This window comes from Dermacentor albipictus, chromosome 8 (genome assembly GCF_038994185.2).
Source record: "Dermacentor albipictus isolate Rhodes 1998 colony chromosome 8, USDA_Dalb.pri_finalv2, whole genome shotgun sequence".
In the NCBI taxonomy this organism is placed as follows: domain Eukaryota; kingdom Metazoa; phylum Arthropoda; class Arachnida; order Ixodida; family Ixodidae; genus Dermacentor; species Dermacentor albipictus.
The window spans coordinates 76,632,865-76,653,807 of NC_091828.1; the positions used below are offsets into that span (position 1 = coordinate 76,632,865).

At 44.8% G+C, this 20,943-nt stretch overlaps 1 protein-coding gene across 1 annotated transcript in view; it reads left to right on the top strand.

Moving 5' to 3' along the window:
• The first annotated feature begins 1,206 nt into the window (after positions 1 to 1,206).
• Positions 1,207 to 20,943, top strand: part of LOC135921058 (uncharacterized) — a 29,243-nt gene continuing 9,506 nt past the window's right edge. The window contains exons 1-9 of the mRNA XM_070523616.1: positions 1,207 to 1,418; positions 5,742 to 5,765; positions 8,818 to 8,965; positions 12,586 to 12,666; positions 12,726 to 13,070; positions 15,680 to 16,018; positions 18,620 to 18,773; positions 19,484 to 19,573; positions 20,476 to 20,720. Of these exons, the coding sequence (XP_070379717.1) occupies positions 1,363 to 1,418; positions 5,742 to 5,765; positions 8,818 to 8,965; positions 12,586 to 12,666; positions 12,726 to 13,070; positions 15,680 to 16,018; positions 18,620 to 18,773; positions 19,484 to 19,573; positions 20,476 to 20,720 (1,482 nt within the window). The 5' untranslated portion in view covers positions 1,207 to 1,362. The remainder of the gene's footprint in view (positions 1,419 to 5,741; positions 5,766 to 8,817; positions 8,966 to 12,585; positions 12,667 to 12,725; positions 13,071 to 15,679; positions 16,019 to 18,619; positions 18,774 to 19,483; positions 19,574 to 20,475; positions 20,721 to 20,943) is intronic.

Below are 20,943 nucleotides of genomic sequence, written 5' to 3' on the forward strand. Positions count from 1 at the left end.
TAGGTTAGCGCACACTCTGTTCTCCGTTCCCTTTCATCACCCCTCCCACCATGCTTTTTGCTCTTTCTGAGCTGCGCTACAAGCCTAAAAAAAGTCATGACGTACCAACTCGGCCAAACTGCCACACTTTTGACTCAGGCGTGAGTTTCTCATCAATATATATTGATATTGCTGGAGGAAAAGAGTTTTTGGGGCGAAGGAAAAGGACGTCTGATTTAGGAGCTTAGCAAATGAGGCCGATGCTGCGCGCATGTTTTCGGTCCGTCTTGCGGCTCTTTCAAGAGAGTATTCGATTGTGCCCCTGTTGCGCTTGGTGGTCAAGAGAGTAATGCAATCGGCGTGCAGAGAGTGCTGGAGGGCCGGTTTGGCTCATAATTTTTGTGCAACGGGGACTAGAGTTATACTAAAAAAGAAAGGGGACAAGATGGCCCTTTTGGATGTGCCCTTACTGCACAGGGGGAAAATAACGAATACAGATAATGTTACCTAAAAAATGATTTAAATAAATTACCGCTTGTGCGATGCCCTGCCTTTCATTTCTGTTTTTGCTGGAATAAACAGAAGTGTCCTCAGCAATTGGTAGCTGCATACACCAGATTACGCTGTCGCATCCATTTGAATTTTGTTTACAAAGTGATGGCCTGGTGATTTCCCCACAGTGGCCTAATTGTAAGGAAATTATATCAATAGGTCGCTGTTAGGTATCCTGCCTAACGTACATCCACAGCCGAGAAAGATATTACTCGAAGCTCTACTCTGCAAGACTGGGTTTGGGTTAGGTATATCAGTCATGATGTCATTTAAGGCCTCACACTAGACTGCAGTGATGTTTGTCGCACAGTATTTAATTCATTAACTGAAACAAAATAATTACCCCGCTAATATTTTTATAGCTTTATTCTGCCTCTCCGTTCACTGTTCAATTTACTGAAAATTTTTCTCCATGTTACCTAATGAAAAATTGTCTTTATTTTCTTCTTGGTATTAACTTCTCATAAAATTGTGCTTCAGTTAGTATGACTGCTCTCTAGCATATTGTTCTAGCTATTCTAGCATTTCCTTTCCTTTTAGTTTGTATTTTTCCTGTGCAAATAAGCAATCTCCGGAGTTACCTGCTACCGCCCGATTCTTGGTCTATCGCGCTCAGTGGGTACGCGCCATAAAAGAGGAACACCATCACTATCATCATCTTGGCCAATCTTTGAAATTAGGCCTGCGCCCTCGGTTTACGCGGACGTTTCTGTTAGAACGCAGCCGCCATTCCTGGGTGAAACGCCAACGCCGAAGGCCTTTGCCCCAGATTCTGCTCACGTGCTACACTTGCGGCTTCCTCTCGTCGGCTGTCGTCAGCAGCTGCCAAGCATGCTTCCGTTCAGGTGGCACTCAAGGTCGCGCTCAGCATCGCTTTCATCATTGAGGTAAGCACCAGAGGTCGTCGCGTTTAATGTTGGCACGATTCCTTCATCACAACTTAATTTCGGATGCACAGTGCCGGAAGACTGGAATCAAAACTGCACTCATCGGAGACACGATAGCGAAGCCGCGGATTTTGTGAATTTGTATGGGAGTGTTTACACCTTCATAGTGGCGACCACTTTAAGAAATGTATCCCTAGAGTTATTCTTGCATTGCAAAGATTTCATTTGCACAATATACACGATATATGGCCTCCGCGCAGAGCACGTTGTCCATAGTATATTAAATTTGTGGGCCTTTGTCGACAGACATTGAACCTATGTTCAATAGTTACACGACCGTGCACATGTATCAACTGTAGTAAAAGATGAATGTGTGAGTCGACAGAAGGCTTGGAAAATAGGTCACATACCTGGGAACATGTCGCTTCTTATTTAGCGTGTGATAGGCTCCCAGCAGGTTAAGAGGCGAACTTTTTTTTGCCAGATGCTTATGTGATGAATACTTCCAATATAACTTGCAACTTGCAATATAAGTTAGCAGGTACACTCTACTTGGATTATCCGTTTGGAGGCATACATCGCTTACAGTGTTATCTTGAAGCAGAAATTTCATCAACGGATGGCGACATAAACTCACATTTCCTCAATACGCACGTTGCCCATTAGAAACAGCAGCGTCGGTGGCCATAAAATTTATAATGAAGAAGAGCGAATTATGACTGACTAACAACGTAAATGTTTATTCGTATTAGAACCATGGTGAATATATTTCCTTCTTAAACTGGTACTGTGCGTCATAGAAAGGAAGAAACAAGTCGAGCCGGCCATATGATAGAACAGAGTGTTTATTCGTTCTCGAATGGCTCTGTTCTTTTATATGGCCAGCTCGGCATGCTTCTTCCTTTCTATGTTGCACTGTGCTAGTTTTAGAATGCAAAACCAACTCGCCCAATCCTAAACCCTAGTGAATATATCTCAATATTCTTGGTACGAGCAAGTATTTTGGAGCGCAGCTTTTAGGCTCCCCTTCCTCCAGCAAGCGTCGGCACCAGCGTCCCTCGGCCTGACTCGGCGTAACCGAGCAAACGAGCACAGCAAATGATGATTGAGCAAGGAGATGAAAGAGAGCGCGAGGAGAAAAGCGGAGGAGGAGGGTGCAGCGGAACCATGAGGCGGAAAGTGGAGGAGGAGGGCATGACGAAAGCGCGAGAAAAAACGCAGCAGACGATGGGCTGTGCAGCGACGATGTGTACGGGATGACGCCAGTGTAGCGCTCGCGGTGTTTACCCATGACGCTACCGATACTATACATGGAAACAAAGCGCTACACGAGCGGGAGGTACGTCTGTGGTGGCTGCTGTGAATCGCGCCCATGCCTCACCCACGCGCTTCTCGTCGGGATCTCCTGATTAGAGAGGCACTCGCGCCACACTTTCATCTGTTTGCAACGTGCAGCACGATACACATTGTCCGCACCAGCCAATATATCGCGAAATTAATGAAAACATGTATGGAGTTGCGCTAAAATGTCGCTGTAGGGAGCATCATAATCGTCGGTGAAGTTTTTTGTGTCTATAATAAAAATGAAAGAGAACAAATGTAGAATAATTCGTTTTACGCGAAAAACTGTCGTGAATACCCGCAACGCATCCTTCACTTCATGTGGTGCTCAAGGATTACCCTTGTATAAAATCCGGGCCCGGCCCTGGCCCATGATATTATGAATGTGTCCGGTCCAGGCTGACTGGGGTACTTAGTCGATATGCTTTAAACTTGTCGTTGCCTCGGCGGTGTAATTTAACCTATTACCACAAGACTTCATGGAATGACAATGAAACACTACGAACCACTTTTTTCTAGAAAGCACCTCTACAGTTACACTGATAGCGCCGAGAGAAGAAACAAAACCTGTTTTAAAGAATTCTTGGCAAGTTATTTTAACGTACAGAAGTGGAGAGGATTCTTGCGTACACTTTATGTTGTAAGCCCTAAGAACGATGCACACAATTGACATATGTGACATTTTCGCGAGAAGGCGAAGCATTGGTAGTGATATCGAGGTTTAATGTTGTCACATGCTTTGCTTAGCAAGAAGTAGATGTCACATGGCGCTACAAAGCACGCGAGACTACTCAGGCAGCACCGCATAAAAACTTGTGAAAAAATTTAAGCTTCGACATTAAGATTGGAACGCGATATCATTCAAAGACTCCTGATCGCTTTGCAAGGTTCTCGGCAAATGAAGCTTATGACACCGTAGCGTTTACCGGGAAACGCTGGCGGCGAACGCTATGCACGAAGGCGAGCTTTCTGGTAGAAACGCGGCCTCTTGTGCGGGTCGGCCTCCCGTTACTGTTTGGCATGGTTAATATTTCAGTGTGAGAAGAGCTAATATTAAAGATATGCGCTGTCGGTGTTCTTTTTCCACTACATTTGTTTGTGCGCTGCCATTCTCAATATAGTGAGGAATAACTTGTAAAGAACTTAAGACAAGGTTTGGGCAACTTTTGTTATAGGACGGTATTTGCGTATGCGTGGTACGGGATTTGGTTCAACATGATTTTTGTCAAAGCGACTTCCGACCTACGATGCCGGACGACGACGTCGGTGTTTCTGCGACGCGAGGCACGCTGTGGAGTTAATAGCGCCCTGACAGGCACCTGCCGTGTCAGAGCGCTGTATAAGTGAGGAATGTTGGCAACGGCGTTACTGGCGTCGCACCTCAGTGGTGCCCGAGATGAGACGGCTGGAAAACTGTTAAACGTTTTGGCGTTCGGCATTGCCAAAAATTTATTTTGGCCTTTAAAGTTCATTCCTCTCAGAACAGTGTATGCACCATGGTGGGAGAAGTGCGCAACTTCTCAGCAGTAAGGCTGTATGAGCACATCATGCTAATTGCAGTTGTATAATCCACAACGATACCCTGGCTACAGCAGAGCCTATTAGGCAGGGAGTGAAGGTTCATTTTTCAGCACGGCGTGGAAAGCGATAAAGCACTAGCTAGCCCGTTGTCATACCATCCGTGAGGGTGACTTGGCATCGACGCCGTAGTAGCTAAATTCAACTCTCCACGCGCAGTCTAAGCATGCGCGTTGTTACCTTTAAACCATAGCGGCGGCGGTGCGAGCGCCCCTTTGGGGTCCTTAGTGTGGTTCCTACAAACAAATTTAAATTTGTAAATTTGCACGTGGTAGTAGTACTTGGAGCAATCAAAAAATAAAATATTGAGCCGATACTACAAGTTGGAATCTATATACAGCGAAGCTTTGTGTGCGTGCGTAAAGAGTTGAAACAGGAAATTGTGTTTTTCGTAGGTCCGCACAAAGTGACGCCGAAGGCTCTATTCGGTCACTGTAGAGAGGCTAATGCAATGCAGCCACCGCGGCCGCGTGTGCATGAAGGCGACCTTTCGGGTTCATTTTTTTCCCTCGCACGGCCGCCGCCGCGGATGCGCGGAGGCGAGCGCCATCTATTGGTGGTGCAAGGAACCCAGCGGCGATGTGGCGCGCGTCGTCCGCTGTGATTGTTTGGCCTGTTCGGTAACGCAGCAACGCAGCACACAGCGCCACGAAAACCGGGCAACGTTCGCAAAGAAAACATTATTAAACGTCGGAAGTCTATCAGGTGCAAAAGCACGTGATTGTTCAAACAAGCTTATAGTCACTTCGCGTAGGAAAAAAATAGGGTGGCAAATGCGCAAACTGGCCCAAGGCCATGAAAAAAACATTTCTCACGCACAAATTCAAGGATCATAAATAACACTGCAAATGCTCTTAATGCGCAATCTATCTATGTGTGCTGCAGTGAACATAAAGCAATAGTCAATGTGATGCAATAAACAAAAAAAGCGACAGAATGACGCAACTAGAATAAAATAATCGTATCGAGAGTAATGAAATAGTGAAATCGCAAAAAGCGCTAAGAGTCGTGCTGTTTCAGAAACGTTTTGTAGGATAATTTCTTTATTCAGTGAGGAATAAGCTAATTTTTAGCAACAAGGCAACAAAATAATGAGGAGAATTTTTAACATATAGAAATAACAAAAGATAGAATAACTCTATTTTTTTACTTGCTAATGGTCGAGCAGCCAGTTTTTCCAACTTGTCTCTTGAGCATTGCGCAGAATACCGCGGATCTTTGCGGAGTACCCCTATGTGTTTGAAGATTCGACCTAAAGGCTTGTCAGTCAACAGGCCCAGGCCTAGCCCGGGCCCGGAAGATCAGGCGCAGCGCACATCCGAATGCTTCAGGCCCGGGCCCGGTCCGGGCCGGGCAAGTGCAATCCTGTATGAGCTGCTCGCGCTTGCGTTTGTGTCGTTTCAGGTCACCCTCTCCCACATCACTAAGGTAAGGAAATGTTTTTATAATTATGAAGGCTCCCATCGCTGATGTAAACGAACCGGACAAGTTGAGTGATGGTAACATGATGTCGTGCCTACCGTGTTGTACTAGCATTCATTGTATCCCTGCACCGACACATTATTTAAGATGAGGCATTATCGTATTTGTGGGCGAATAATGAATGCACTCTTTTAATACATCCATAGTTGCAGCGCTCTTCGGCTCTTTGTCCTTCCATCTTTACTGGTTTTAAAAAACAATTATATTCAATATTATTTCACTTATTACACAATATGAACCTGGTGGGCAAAGTAAATGAACGACAAAAATCAATAAGACATACAAGCGCAAATATGTCCGTAAGTGGGAATGCAATTGCAACGAAGTTATGGGCGGCAGCAATTGACCTAGCGATTTCAGTCAGCAATGTTGCTCAAATAAACTCTTTAAATATGTTTGTTCAGCAAAGTTAGGGATTAAGCCATATTGATGAGTGAGATGAGTTGGTCTAGTCATTACTAGATCACAATGTATTGCCGGGTAGAGTACTAGTTTATTGCTGAGTTGCTGCGAAAGGAATTCCAGCCGTATTTTTCTCTGCGCAATTCGTCAAACTTGTTGTCAGATCAAACTTGTTCAGTTGGAGAGTGTGAGGTCAAAAATTTACTGTGCACAACTGAACAGTCTCTGTTTGGATTTATTCAAGAATGGTTGTTACACTGAGAGTAGGCGTCCTAGGAATTATGTGCATACTTGTACTTTGGTCTGATTAAGCAACGCTAAGCAAACCGTTTAACATACGCTGGATCTTGTTTTAAGTTTGTATGTAATAAACGCTGTACGCTTAGTTTATTGTTAGCATGAAGATTCCACACTAGGTTGTTATAGTGACACTTGGCCATTTGTAGTAAGCAACTTCTTCAAGTGGTGAAGAGCTTAGCATGTGCGTTTAAGACAGCGTTTTTTTTTTTGCTACCTATGGAACGAATACGTTTTGTCTTCTACATTAATAACCATGCGCTATTGTCTGCATCAATATGTAATGTTATTCAGGTTGTCGTTGCGGTCATAAGGGGTGCGATCTTGTACGCGTTCCAAAATAGAACGGAGGCGGTCCGTTCCACCGAGCCGCACATGGTTGGTCAGTTTGAATGGTGACGAACGCCATGACGTCAATTGTTAAGTGATATCTGCTGTCAATCACTCCGTGTCATCTGCTATCGGACGAACGCAACGGAACCGACCGCCGATTTCGCGACGGAAAGAACGGACCGCCTCCGTTCGATTTTGGAACGCGTACAAGATCGCACCTCAGGTTGTTTGTACAGGCGATGTTGTAGAAAGCACAATTATCTGTAGATGGTAGTATTTTGCACTTGGTTTCAAAACATGAGCAACACCATTACAATACAACACCAATATTAAATGACCAAAGCACGACCATGGGCTATTACAGGTGTAACCCAAACGTCTTTTTTTTTCGGCCACCTTCGCAAACCTTTTGCGATCTGGTACGTATTCTATGTTCTAAGAAAATAATATTTACAAAATACGATAGTACTAAGATGGCATTTTAGCTTACAGTGAAGCAGCGTCACTAAAGTGAAGGAAAATTAAATAACTCTGGTTTTTACATCTTGAAATGGCGAAATAGTCAATTACCGGGACTGGTTTAGTAAGTCAGGAAGAGAACATTTTTCTAAAGGCTAGTGGATGAATGCGTTAAAATTGTGTTCTCTCCCAAAAATCATTTGATACTTTTTGCAATAGCGTGCTCCATTAGCTGAAATCAGGTTGACATTATTGAGATTGGACGGTAATGTAATTTATTTTAAAGTAGACATTTTTGCTTCCTGTTTTCTGTATTGGATGTTATTACAACGCTGAGGAACAGGATGGGCGGTCATACAACACATGTTATTGTCAAATAGAAAAACAAATTTTCACCGAAAAGGGAAAAGTTGGCAGAAAAATAATTTACTCGTAAGAAAGCTAGGGAAACGGCATCTAAGTGACTACTGGCACGAAACACACCGAAGTTTCGCGTGCCAGCGAAAACGAAAGAAAAGCGCCAAGTGTTCCAGAAAATAAGAAAAAGATGCTGAACAATAGTACGCCGGCGATTATTTCAATAAAACATAAAATTTGGTTGATTCAAGCTGGAGTAATCTCATAATCGGCACTTGTTAGGTAGTACTCACCATCGCTCTGCAAGAATCTAATTTTGCATGAACCTTATTAGGCTTCTCGTTCAACATGACACGTGTCAGCTTCGCATGTTCTGGGGGGTGAAAGAATGAAGTAATTCTGGAGCTTTGCGGGACAAAACCACGATTTAATTATAGGGCACGCCATTGTTAGGGACTTCGGATTAATTTTGACCACCAGGGAATGTTTAACGTGCCGCCAATGCACGGAACACTGGACGTTCTTGCATTTAGCGCCCGCGGAAATGCGCCCGCTGACACCGGGATTCGATCCCGCAACTTAGTGCTTAGCAGTGCAATCCCACAGCCGCTAAGCAATCGCGACGGGTGTATTTTAATGCGTCGCGACATCGATAAGTTTGATATCGCACGCCTTTTTTACAACCGCGCTGCAAGTGCTTAGTCTTTTAAAGCCTGAAAGACAAATAAAAAGCATTTATCTGAAATCTGCAGTAAAACCAGAGAGCTCACGTATACAGTACGATGAAACGATTGTTCTGTGCCATCAGCAAGCAGATGACCTGAGTCACCACGCTGCACCAATACATCTGCAATTCACTTCGCGGGTGCGGTTTGAAACCTATGTATTTATGGCAAAATGTTTTTTAGCTACTGTACGAAATTCTTCATGTTTGAAAGACTTGGTGAAGCTATTACTTAGGTACACGCATTTTCCCTCGGCGTTATAAGTAATCCCTGAAACGAAAGTAGCAGGAAATCCTGCTACTCGGTCTTCAACGTTTATAAAATTCATCAACCGAATGGACTTTGTGTATTAGGAGGAACAATAAACAAGAGATGCAGCGGTCTCACGTTTATGTTGCATAACGTTGCATCCTTTCATTTCCCAGCGAATATCGCAGCCCAGCTTTGCGATTCGTCAGACTCCGGAGCCGTGCCGCGACTAGGTTCCGGTGGAAGCAAATCTACGCATCTCTGGTTGTCATCTCCTGTTTCATCATGGCTATCCTCGTCATCAGCGCTTGGAACAGAAGGATGGTAGAGCACGTTCTCATATCGATATTATATATTCCGGTGCTTCAGCTTGAAAAGTCGTGGGTGAAAATCAATGAACGGGAATTTAAGTCGAGAATGACTAGATCGCTGTAGTGCATTGTGACACTTAAAGATTCATCCCTGTTTCCAGCTAAGGTTTAAATTAGGCTCAGGATTGGACGTCTCGGGGGACATCTTGCGTATAAATCGGCTACAGTATGAATGCCCGTCGCATGTCCATGGACCTTTGCCCAATAAATATTCGCATTTGTTGTATTAATGTTGTATTACTCTTACTTTAGTAATTTACCTTCCCTTACGTTACGCTGTTCAGGGTATACCTCACTCCGAAAGGCAAATCAATAACATAACTTTTTTTGCAGCGAGGCACGTAAAAATAAGCACACAAGCATTGAAAACTTGAGTTGGCGTCGGTGCTTTTTATAGTAGTGCCCCAATTGTAGCTGAGGCGCTGCCTCCCACGCCTTCATTTTGCTACCGGCGTTGGCCGTGAGCGATAAATCCCAGCAGGCACTTCATGAATAATAAACAACTTGCAACATGGGCTGGGTGGGAATCGAACCAGGGTCTCCGGAGTGTGAGACGGAGACTCTACCACTCAGCCACGAGTTTTTTTTCTTTATTGTACCACTCAGCCACGAGTTGGATGCTTCAAAGCGGTACAAAAGCGTCTCTAGTGAATGCGGTGTTGCCTTAGAAACGAGCTGTTTCTAAGGCTCAGGCGTGCGTCGCTTGCTCAGGCGCAGATTTCGTTGCCGCGCCGAACGCGGCGCTGCTCGACGCTCACCGCGTCCGATGCGGGGCGTGTAGTCGCTGCGCCGTACGCCACTGTCTTACACCCCTTGGCGGGTGGACGGGAACGCTGTCGCGTTCCACTCTTGAAGGCGAAGGTTAAGCGTCCTCCAATTTTTCAGTCATTAAACCGCAACTACATGCTGCGATGCGAGCATTACTTGTGTTATAATGGCTTAAATTCATACCGAACTCCTGCTGGACGATTAATTTCAGTTTGAGGCCTTGGCTCAGAGGCTATTGAATTGTGCTTCGGAGCACTACTTTTTGGGCATTACTATGCACTTTGCCATGTTTCTATGCTGGCACATTAAATGAATGCTACTATAACGAGCTTTGGACGCGGGATCATTAAAGTAACTGCTTGTTTATATCATTATGAAGCCCCCAACTTGGCGAGCCTAACTGTCATACTTTTAACATTGGCAGGTCAAACGTAAATAGTAGATTCATAAATCGGCAATGCACTGTATTACAATGGAGCCTACTGGGTAAATTGTAAAATTTATGATTTAGACAGGGAAAGCAGAGAGACAAGAAAAAAGTTAGGGCGGACAAAAACTCCAGCTAACTCGCTTTCAACCGGAGGTTTCTTGCAATAATGTGCAAATGAAATGCAAATGCCACAGAAATAATAAACTAACGAAAATGGTCTGAAAAACTAAGTAGTCAGGCGGGTGAGGGAGTGGTATGCGTTATCTAAAAAAACACTCCGATTTAGTTAAAGCCATAGGTGGTTCCCTTAAATAAGAATGCGTAATAGTTTCAATATGAAAAGCTTCGGAAATTTTGCGGGTGCGCCGATCTATGTGCGTCAGAAGTATTGGAGTGCAACTGAATCTGGTAAGCAGACAAGTGAACTAAAATTTCTGAATAAATGAAAGGTGGGTGTACATTTTAGGAAATTGTAGTGTTACTTCAAGCGAATCAGACATAGACCAGCTTGGACTATGTGAGCCTTACCACAAGACGGCAGGACTTTGTAATCATCCCTGCGACATTGTATAAAGCTGTTGGTGTGATCAACTGTACACACGCGATACGTAAAATTCACAACTGACACACATGGTATGTGAAATACATATCTGATATATGAATTGCTGGGACTTTGCAAGGCACGACACTAGAACAGGCTTAAATGTATATGGCGATAGTTTGACATTCACGCTAGGTTTGTTGATTCGTTGGCATGTATAGCGATTTTCTTTTATTTGCGATAGGTGACAATTGACAATGACAAGCACCCTGCGTTATTTTAGCAACTTAGAAGTTGAGGAAGTTGATAAGAAGATTACTTTCTAGATCGCATTTAATTCTACAACAGCTATGAGTAGGCGACGTAAACTGGCTCTATTGCGTGTGTACTCTGTGATTTTAGCGAAACAACCACGCTCTGCGCTTAAGACCACCCTATACGTTGTGGTTAGCTTTGCCTGAAGCAACAGGCTTAGCATCATGCTCACGAATTTCTAGTTGTTTAGTTTTTTTTTCTTTAAGGAACCACTTAGAATGGACCTTTACGCTACACATGATTGCTGTAGTTTCGCTAATTATATTCGGTTAGGGAACGTTAGTAGGCTTAGGTGTAAACTAGATTACCATTAAAAAAATGATTCAGACATAAGGAACGCAGCAGGTGAATAATACTATATATTAGTGAAGTGCGTGGGTCGTAGGGACTGAGTAGACACTCACGCGATGAGTGCGCAAACCTACTTCAGCACTTCGCACGGATTTCGGATAGAGGAATTCTGCACAAAGCTCTCCGGTGAAGCAAGAGCAGGCGACGTGTTATTTGACTTGTAGAAAGATACCATGATTGTCATGTGCCATGATAACAAAATTAACAGGCGCTTGCCCCAGAATTTAATTGTCCTCTCACAGGGGCCAAAAGCAAGTTTACAGGCATAGCCTAGACTAAGCCGGTTTCCTTGTTTGAAGACCAGACTACACGTATTCATAGGAATGGTGCCGGAATTCTAAAATTACTGTCTAAAAGGAAACACAAACATTTAGCTATCATCCTTCGTTGTTTTGTAAAGATAGTAAAGTTAAAGCTTCTTGTACCGTGCTGGTAAACTTACTTTTTATTCATAAGTATGGTGGCCGCTGAATGCTGGCGCAACGTTTCGGCGAGTGCATCCAGCTAGCTGATTTTATAGCCTCCCAAACAGGCTATATCTGAAGTCATTGGACCGCTCCAACGACAATTTGTTAGTTTTGCCGCGAAATTTGGCCGAATGTTGACGACTTTTTTGTCTCAGTTTGGCAACATGCTCGAAAGAAATGGCACTACTGAATAGTCTAGGCTGCCATAACAGTGGTCGTTTTCTTGATGGCTGGTGCACAAAAGCTGATACCTACGTCCAGAGGAGACGAAATACGTGCGTGGGTTTGGCCGGTCACCTTACTTGTTCAAGTATCTATTTGGTGTTGGCATTGCGAATACACGGAGTGTTGTTTCTTCGCGTTTCATACATACGGGAAGTGCTCTCTCTACCTAGCGAAACAGCTCGAGTAACCTCCCAAGTTAACGCGATGGTTTCCACCTATTCGCTATAGACTCTATGACTATTCGCTATACACTCTCAAAATATTTAAAGAATGGCTCAAGTTGAATACAGCATTTCAATGTCACTTTAAATTGACAAGCGAAAGATGATGATTATAACTTCAGTTAAGTTTACAAGGATGAGGCATCTCATGGGAAGCTTCTTTTTTTTTGCCCACGAAGATGTTATAGATGTCCGAGATCAAACTAGTACTTCTCTTTCCTCAGAACGGATGATCTCATAGGTTATGATCTGCAGGCGGCGGGCCCTAAAGACTCCCAACCACAACGCCAGGAGGGTCCCTTTGGACGCTTCGAGACGGTGGCTCCAGCTGCAGAGGTAGTAAGCATAGCGCGTTGCACTGTGCCAAACATTTCTGCAGCAAAACGCTTTCGCAGACTTCTGATGCGGACAATTGGCTGCCGTTGGCTCGGGCAGCCGGGGAGAAACCCGGCGGGGAAGCAGCGCTGGACGCGGAGCTCAAAGGCCAAACGACGATGCACGAAGCGCTCGTCCCCATCGTCCAGCAGGACGAGGAGGACAACTCGCCAACAGGCAGCTACGAGTCGCCACAGGTCATCGGGGCAAACGGCACCATGGAGTGCGACACCCCGCAGTGCGGCAAGATTAAGCAGTGGTTTGAGGAGGTGGTAGTGAGCCAGGCTGACCCGTGCAGAGAGCGCAACACTTTCGTTTGCAATGCCTCTCTGATGCTTCCAAGCTGGGATGCAACGGCTGGAAAGGTCAGTGTCGTTACCTGCATGTGGATGATGCTCCTCGAATACTTCGCAGACTTGCGTCCCTGGCACACCGTGTTAAACATATTTCATTGTTTTTTTTTCTTTTTTTAACGTCATGACTACTGAGCATTAAGAAATTTGTGCTGCCACTGATGAATATAACCACCTACGCGTTGCGGGGGAACCTAAGCATCTTTGTGCTTTTCTGATAGCTGTGCTTTGCAAACTTGGCGTTTTGACCGGCCCCTCCTATAAGAACAGCCGCATTGACACAATATACAACGAATATTTAAAAGCAATGTGTGAGACAACAGTCAGTGGCAACATAAAATTTTAGTTCTTCCGTCATCTTTTGCGACGGCACTGCGCATCTTCTCTCTGTGCTCTACTATCCGAAACATACTGGTTGAGAAAAATAATGTGCAAAATATAGAGAAAGAACAAAAAACGGACAAGCATGGCACGGCATAAACACGGACAAGCACTTCCGTGACCACCGGTCAATTACGGCGGTCACGGATGTGCTTCTGGACGAAACCAAATGCGCCTGTAAAAAGCAGCCTGGATTGATCTAAATCTGGAGTGGGCCCGAAATGGTGCCCCACACGCAGTACATTTTTCCTGAGCATTTTTGAACTAACTTGTCCAACAACAAGTTTTATTTAGCTCCGAAGACGGTTCCTGAGGTACACGGGTGTTAAAATGTCTTCGTCTCCCCGATGACATCAAGCTCATAAGCGAACCTAAGTGATCTGCCACATCTCACAAATTATCATTCAATTTTTCAATCGGGTACTTCACACTGATATCTTAGGTAGTTACCGAGCGGCAACACTTTCGCGTAAAAGCCGAGAAAATGCGGTACTCTCAAAATGTCGGTAGCAACAAATTTTGAGAGAAATCGAGCAAGCCCTGCGAAAGGTGGAGATGATTGGAGCTGACGTCAGACACGTTCATTTTTCTCTTTTTTTCTTGAGGCAGTGCCAAAGAATAAACACGAACACGGAATGACACTACGAATACAAACGCTGAGTGTCATTCTGTGTTGATGCTTTTTTTTTCTGTGGCGCGGTTTCAAGGAAATTAACTCTTACTAAATCGCCCAACTGTCAGTTTTACTTAGACATGTTAAAACGTGTGGAGGCTGAATGGGATCGATGTGCGTGAAATTGGTTCACCGCATTTAATGTCTTCATTCGGCGCTTTGAATTCACAAAGCGAATACAAAGTCTTGCTTCATTAGCAATTGTTGAGGTCTGCTTCCAGAACTTCATAGTCCCGTCAGTTTATTTCCTTTCCCTTTATCCTTTGGTAACTTCAACACTAGTTAAGGAGGGAACTTGTTTTAATGTCCGAAGTCGGCGCCTCTCGATGTTTAGAGTGCACGGTGGCAGCGCGAAGGAAGAGCCGTTGTCCGGTAAAGAGACGCTTTATTCAGATGGCTAGGCGTGCGTCCGAATCAAAGCACGAAACTCCGCTCTCCCTCACACAACCAAACACGACATTTCAAACCCTCAGTTTCATAAAGGAGTGGCAAATCAGCCATGGAATCACACGTGTGACTTATCATGATTGGAACCAATAGCACAACCATCTTCGTGCCGCACACGGCATTGGTGGAAACAGTGGCGCGCTTAACAACAAACCAGGGGATAGGATTGCTCAAAGACACGTGTCATCTCCCTCTCCCCTACGTTAGGCTCCGAGTATCCGCCATTCATGTCCTGCCCTTTTGTCTTGCAAGCGGCCGCCATGCTAGCTGCGAGAATGTTTCCATGAAACCATGGCTTATTGACTGCATGTCTGCCGGACCATGAGCTGCCCCGCCAGTACTGAGAACACTCTGTTCCCCGTGCAGCTGTCGGCCGGTCCGCTTGAAGCCAAGCACCATAATTGGGACCCGATGGCGATCGCACGCAAATGCACCCATCGGTCGTAGCCGGATAAGTGGTGGTAAAGCTATCGCCGTTTTCACAGGCATTCTCAGAATGCGCACGCGGATGCCAAACGTTGACACTCAAACTGGCTAAGCAGTGTCTTGTTGCCCAGTTTCCGTGACCACGATGGTCGGCGGGATATGTGGGAAGCGCATGGGCATCAGCGGTGGCGGTGTCCTGAAGCACCCTTTTAACTTCACGCCCGTTTCCCCGAACGCTACCCTTCAGCCCGGACTGTGCACCCTTTCCTTCAGATCCGGTGCCTCTTCTACGGGGCAGCCACTAATCCGATTTCTTTCCACGCGTGGGTGTTTCCCACGTACACTCTTCGCAGAACCCACATGCGTCCTTCCTTCCTGGTTATTGGCCGATACACCAGCGTGTAAAATCGTGCTGCGCTTTGCTGTAGTAACCTAAACTGGGCCACACAACAGCAAGACCAACTCCCTAACCTCAAACTGAGTCCGTCTACGCACCAACTGACTCAGTTCGCATCGAGTCCGGAGTACTTTCGCCAGCTAATGTATTTGATACACAACCCTTAGCAATTGCAACTCTAGTTACTCTAGCAGATCGCCTTGCAATTATTTCTCTGCTTGCGTGATGCGCTCTCTGCTTTACTTAAACAATGTTTTCACTTCGTCGAGATGACGCTCTCTTTTTTTACATTTCCAGAATACATTAGACGAACAAATGGTGCCGCCTGCTATTTTTGCAACCGCATCTGGCCAAGGAGCGACAAATGAGTATCACAGTGCAAAGGAGAAGAACGGCTTAAGCTATATATCTGAGGGGTGTCTGCGATATGCTTGGAACCCCGAGGAAGGGGTAGAAGACATCCTCGCATTTCTCTCGCATTTTAAATTGGACCTGCGCAACATCGCAGAGGACCAAACTGAGGATCCGCTGCAGCGCATGGTTGAGCTCTCTTTCGAGCATGGTCTGGACGTCCTGGTCTCCTTCTCGCTGGACTACAACGTCACCACCGACATCTATCACGCCTTTGTTGTCCAGGTTGGTTGCGGATTTGCGCAAGGTAGTAAAACACTGTGTTAACTTGATTTTAGACGTCAAACTTAAGCATGTTTCATTGCGTTGTTTACGTGCTTCCGTTTTTTGTATGTTCTACTTTAATGCAACGTTTGCGACATTTTTGAAACAGGCAGCAGAACGACTGTGAATATACGATGCATCAGCTTTTTGCTTTTGATTCCACCGACAGATACATTAAAAATAATATTGCTTGTGATTATTTCAATAAAAGCTTTATCTTCGTTTGATTCCACTGATCAATTTGCAAGGATATCATGGTAGTTTACAGAAAAAATGCTGAGGAAGTATAGAAGCATTTGAAGAGATAATATTAATTTTCTTTCTGGAAATGGTACGCAAAAAGGCTGAAGGACATGGCTGCAGCATTTATATGCAACATGATTGGGGAATATTGGTACGCTGTCTATAATACACGCACACTTGTCCAGGTGTAACGACTTAAAGAAGAATTGATTTTATAACTCACAATATCACGGTGCGTAAACATCTATATTTTCAAGATAGGGATATATAACTGAAGTTGCTTATTCTCGGTGAAAAACCATAAACGAGATAAAGGAAAATCAGAGAGACAAGCACCTGAGCCGCCTTTCTCGCCTTCCTTAGGTCCCGCCTACTGCGCTTCGCCAAAGTCAAATATGCATTCACAACTAGCCCAAAAATCTACTCTTCAAAAATACTAGATTGTGAGCGGATGCTTCCCAGCCTAGCACCTAGACTTAGCTACTACTTACGCTGTCTAGCTTCACACAGCGCATGCAACCATGGGGCTACTGACCACGCAGACACACCGGCATGCGGGCGCAAGGACATCACGTACGCATTGGTAATAAAAAATTCGCAGTTTTGCCCGAACATCGAGGCGTCAATTGCGATAGCGAAATGTTAGCTGCACGAAGTAATAGTTTTACGAAGTATAATAGTACGAAGGATAATAGCTTTATTGGCCCCAAACATTTGTAAAAGCTTGCTTATTAAATAATTTAAGAATCACGGTGTCACGCTCGCACAGGAAAATACAAACACATCTCACTCGATCAACGCGGACCCTCTCTGTCAAAACGCTGGCGTGAAGAAATGCGGCAGCAGCAGCGAGCGAATTGACCTTCGTGCGGCCCCTTGTGGTTACGCGTAATAAGCGGCAAAAATGTAGCTCGCATGAAGGGACCCATTTATCTCTTAGGGGCCCCTAGACTTTGTGCTCATCGCCAACTGCTCTCAAGATTGAACCCACGTGACCGCGCTCAACCGCGCCATACGCAGCCGCCGCTGGTGTAAAACAACGCTGCGCCTTTTTCCCGGTGCCTTGCCCGCGAACGAGTATGGCACGCTTTCTCCCTGCTTTCCTCTTTTCCTCCTTTGCGCGCTAGAGATCGCGCCACGAGCTTCAGTTCCCCCTCGCACCCATAGTAGGCGGCGCGCGGCCACGATTTTATCGCATTCGTACTTTATGCAGAATGAGACGGTGACGCCGACACCGAGGGCGAAAGTACGCCTGGAGTGTCCGTATGGTTGCTATCGCAATGAAACAAACGCTTCATTGCGCCTTCCCAACAAGACGCCCTCGTTTCCAGAGCCCTTGATAAGCAGGTATCAAGAATTGTAAAGATCTAGATTAGCAAAAAGCCGAGGTAATTCATCTGTGCTTAGGTTTGTAGCATCCAGCGTCCGGCATCCGGTATCCCTTGGCGTGGTCCACTTAAGGGACGCTAGTTCCCCCAGCTTCCATTACGGTCTGTATCCCGCAATTGGCTCTCCGGAACCTTATATTGACGTAGACTCTCCCTCGCAATACTTACTCTCCCCGAGATGGGGTCATTGTCACTCACGGGGATAAACATAATGTCGAGCGAGGGTATATCGGGCTACCTCGCGGCACAAGAAGCACATGAATTCCGGCATTTGCCAGACACAAAGTATAAATGCTCAGTTGATCTACCTAATTGCAAAACATATTTATGACCATGAATGGTTGAATGTTGCATTTCCCATGGATTCAGAGGGAATATTGAACTTTCATTTAATAAGATGCACCGATATTGTATGCAATCGGACTCATGTCTGCGTTAATTGAGATTTTTGGGAGCCTTTTGCCGCATCTGGCATCAGTCGAATAAATTCACCGAAGACTTATAGCTCCGGCACTATGATTTTTTTCACCTGTACTAACCAGTTACCCAGCTTCCCAGTTACCCAGTACCCAGTTTCCAGTTCTAGATACTAAAGCAGACCTGTTATGTAATAGCCTATACAATAATTAGGCATTATTTCCAAAAAACATTTTATTTATAAAAGAAAGATGTATTCACTATGATATTTAGGCTTTAAATAAAGTCCCCCCTCATTATTGCTTTTTTACTAATGCACTCGATAATGTCATGAATAATGTGAACAAGCGCTTATAGTCTTTCTTGATGTCCTTCGGGATTATAGGGCTATAGGCTACGGGGAGGTTTGGCACGTAGCATGGACTCGGCGATCACTCACTTTAGTCAATAAAATACGCTTATAGCTACTTTATATTAGATTTATAACCACTGGCGTTGTTATTATTCACGGCAGATCAATGTCAGCAGCGAACTCGAAGAGTTCTTCTGGTCCTTGGGAAGCTTGAATGAGGAGGCAGTGGATGACTTCTACCAGCTTCTGCTGAGACGCTACGCTCTCGTTGAAGACGCTGAGATTGTTCAGCACCTACAAGAAGCCGACGCTGATAGTGAGTTACTCGCAGCTTTGGATGCAGGGTCTCAAATAATGTCCAAAACTTGGATGAGTGAAGCTCTGCAAATACTGCGACACTGCTGATTTCATTGCTAAACTATTTCGAGAATTCTTAAAACTCCTATAACGGGATGCAACCATCCTGACTAAATACGGAATATATAAACGCCGACCTTACAAGCACACTCACGAAAATTAGAAATATACTTTCACTGCTGCCTCCGGTATACACGTATATCTCCTGCCAAGCTTAAAATTTTGCCCATGACTAGTTGTTTGCTGGCTGAAAATATCTTGTGCTTACGTCAAGTGGCCTACCGGAGTTTCGATCGCGTTACAATAAACACTGCAAGTTTCGGAATAAACAAAGGGCCTCTTTGATGTTACGCTGTAATTATACACTCTCACTAAGATGACCCTTCGTAACATTTCTTTTGTAACAAGCCTTCGCCCTCACAAACGGCAACTAATGGTTTATGGAAACAACCGACGTTACGCATGCTCTGCCTACTGTATACTTCAAGAAAGATCACAGTCCATCTATACGCACTGCTCTGTTGCAGGATATTCATATTTTATGTCACTTAACCTGACAGCTAGTGCAATTTGTGCAACATAGTCTGCTTACATTTTGAGCCCACGTGTATTGATAATGATGATGTGCACTTTTCATAACTGAGTTTGGATCTGGTACTTTTTTTTCAGTTTACGACATCCTGAATGTAACCACTGAGTCCGGCACACAAGCCAAGAAAAGCATAGGAGAACTTGCTAGAGCCACAGGTGTTACAACAGGTTTGTGATTTCCATGTTAAGATACTGCGTTAACGCCGAATGAAATCACAGCTAAATAATTGTGTTGATTTTTTACTTACAAAAAGAGATAACGTCTAAACAGTGAGCGTGAAAACACATTTCTGCCATCAATATACAGTAAACGTATTCATACAGTGCATCATTGGCTGGCCATGATCGTTTACGCGAACGTTGTGATCATATGAACTAAACCCTTCACCTACGCGCTGTGCTGCCCGCCTTACCTATGCTGTTATAGTAAGCTGCCTCCATTTTCCGTGGTCGACTCGTCGTATTTCTGAAGCCGGGGCTATGTTAGTGCGGGATCTGGAATTGCTTGGTAACAAAACACCATCAGCTAGGATGGGTCTATCTATACATTATAGAGCTGCCGGATACCCCCAGTGTTTAGTTCTTTTCTGTCGCCTAATATTTAGGGACTACAATGCAGTCTTTGTCAGAGCTTATGCCATGCTGTTTGCGCTGATTGCCTTCAGTTGTAGCATCTATAAGTTACACTGGACTTCGTTTTTTGCGTACAAAAGATACCTCTAAGAAACTCCGGGTGTGGATCACTTCCGTTTTTTTTTCGCTGTATATTATTAAACAGCAGTTTCATCAGTGTCATTGGCAATGTAATACTTCATGCCCTGTTTGCCTTCATACAAAGAATTTAGGGTGCCTTAGGTTTCGTCAGGCTTAGAAAGAAGACCACTCGGAAGCTCCAAGTGGTGATGATCTCTCGTTTTTTTTTTTTTTTGCGAAATGCATCAGGTCTGCACAGCCGCTGACTGAGTTAACATGCTCGTGGCAAGATATTTTCCTACTCTTTGCAAGCACAAGTTCTTCAAATACAAAATTAGTTCCTACAGATCTCAATCGTGACGTCTTACCTTCCGCAGACCGCTGGAATGTTCTCCTGGCTAGTTGCTGTCCTAACCAATCTAAGTGCAACGAATACGTGGTGACGAACGAGCGGTCGCTAGCCTTGGTGGCCTATGTGGCTCGAGCCGGAAAAGCACTCAGGATGCGACGCCTGTTGGCTTGGCACGTGATACGTTGCTTGGTCGCAGCGAAGGCCGATGTGTTGGCGGCACTGAACCACACGGGGTTGGTAAGCCATCTCCAGGAAGATTACGATATCGCAGTGAGCTTACGTTTAAGACTCGTGTTCATTCGGGCATTTCAAATGTCATGCTTTCCTTTGACAACTGAAATAAAAAGAAAAGAAGCAGTGCGGAATACTTGCAAAATTATCTGAAGTATCAACAAAACAAATTTTTCTGCACTGCAGTTGAAAGCGAAAGATGATGAGAAACGTAGAGCACATTGAGAACCAGTTTACCACTCTAGCAGCAACGATACGTAAG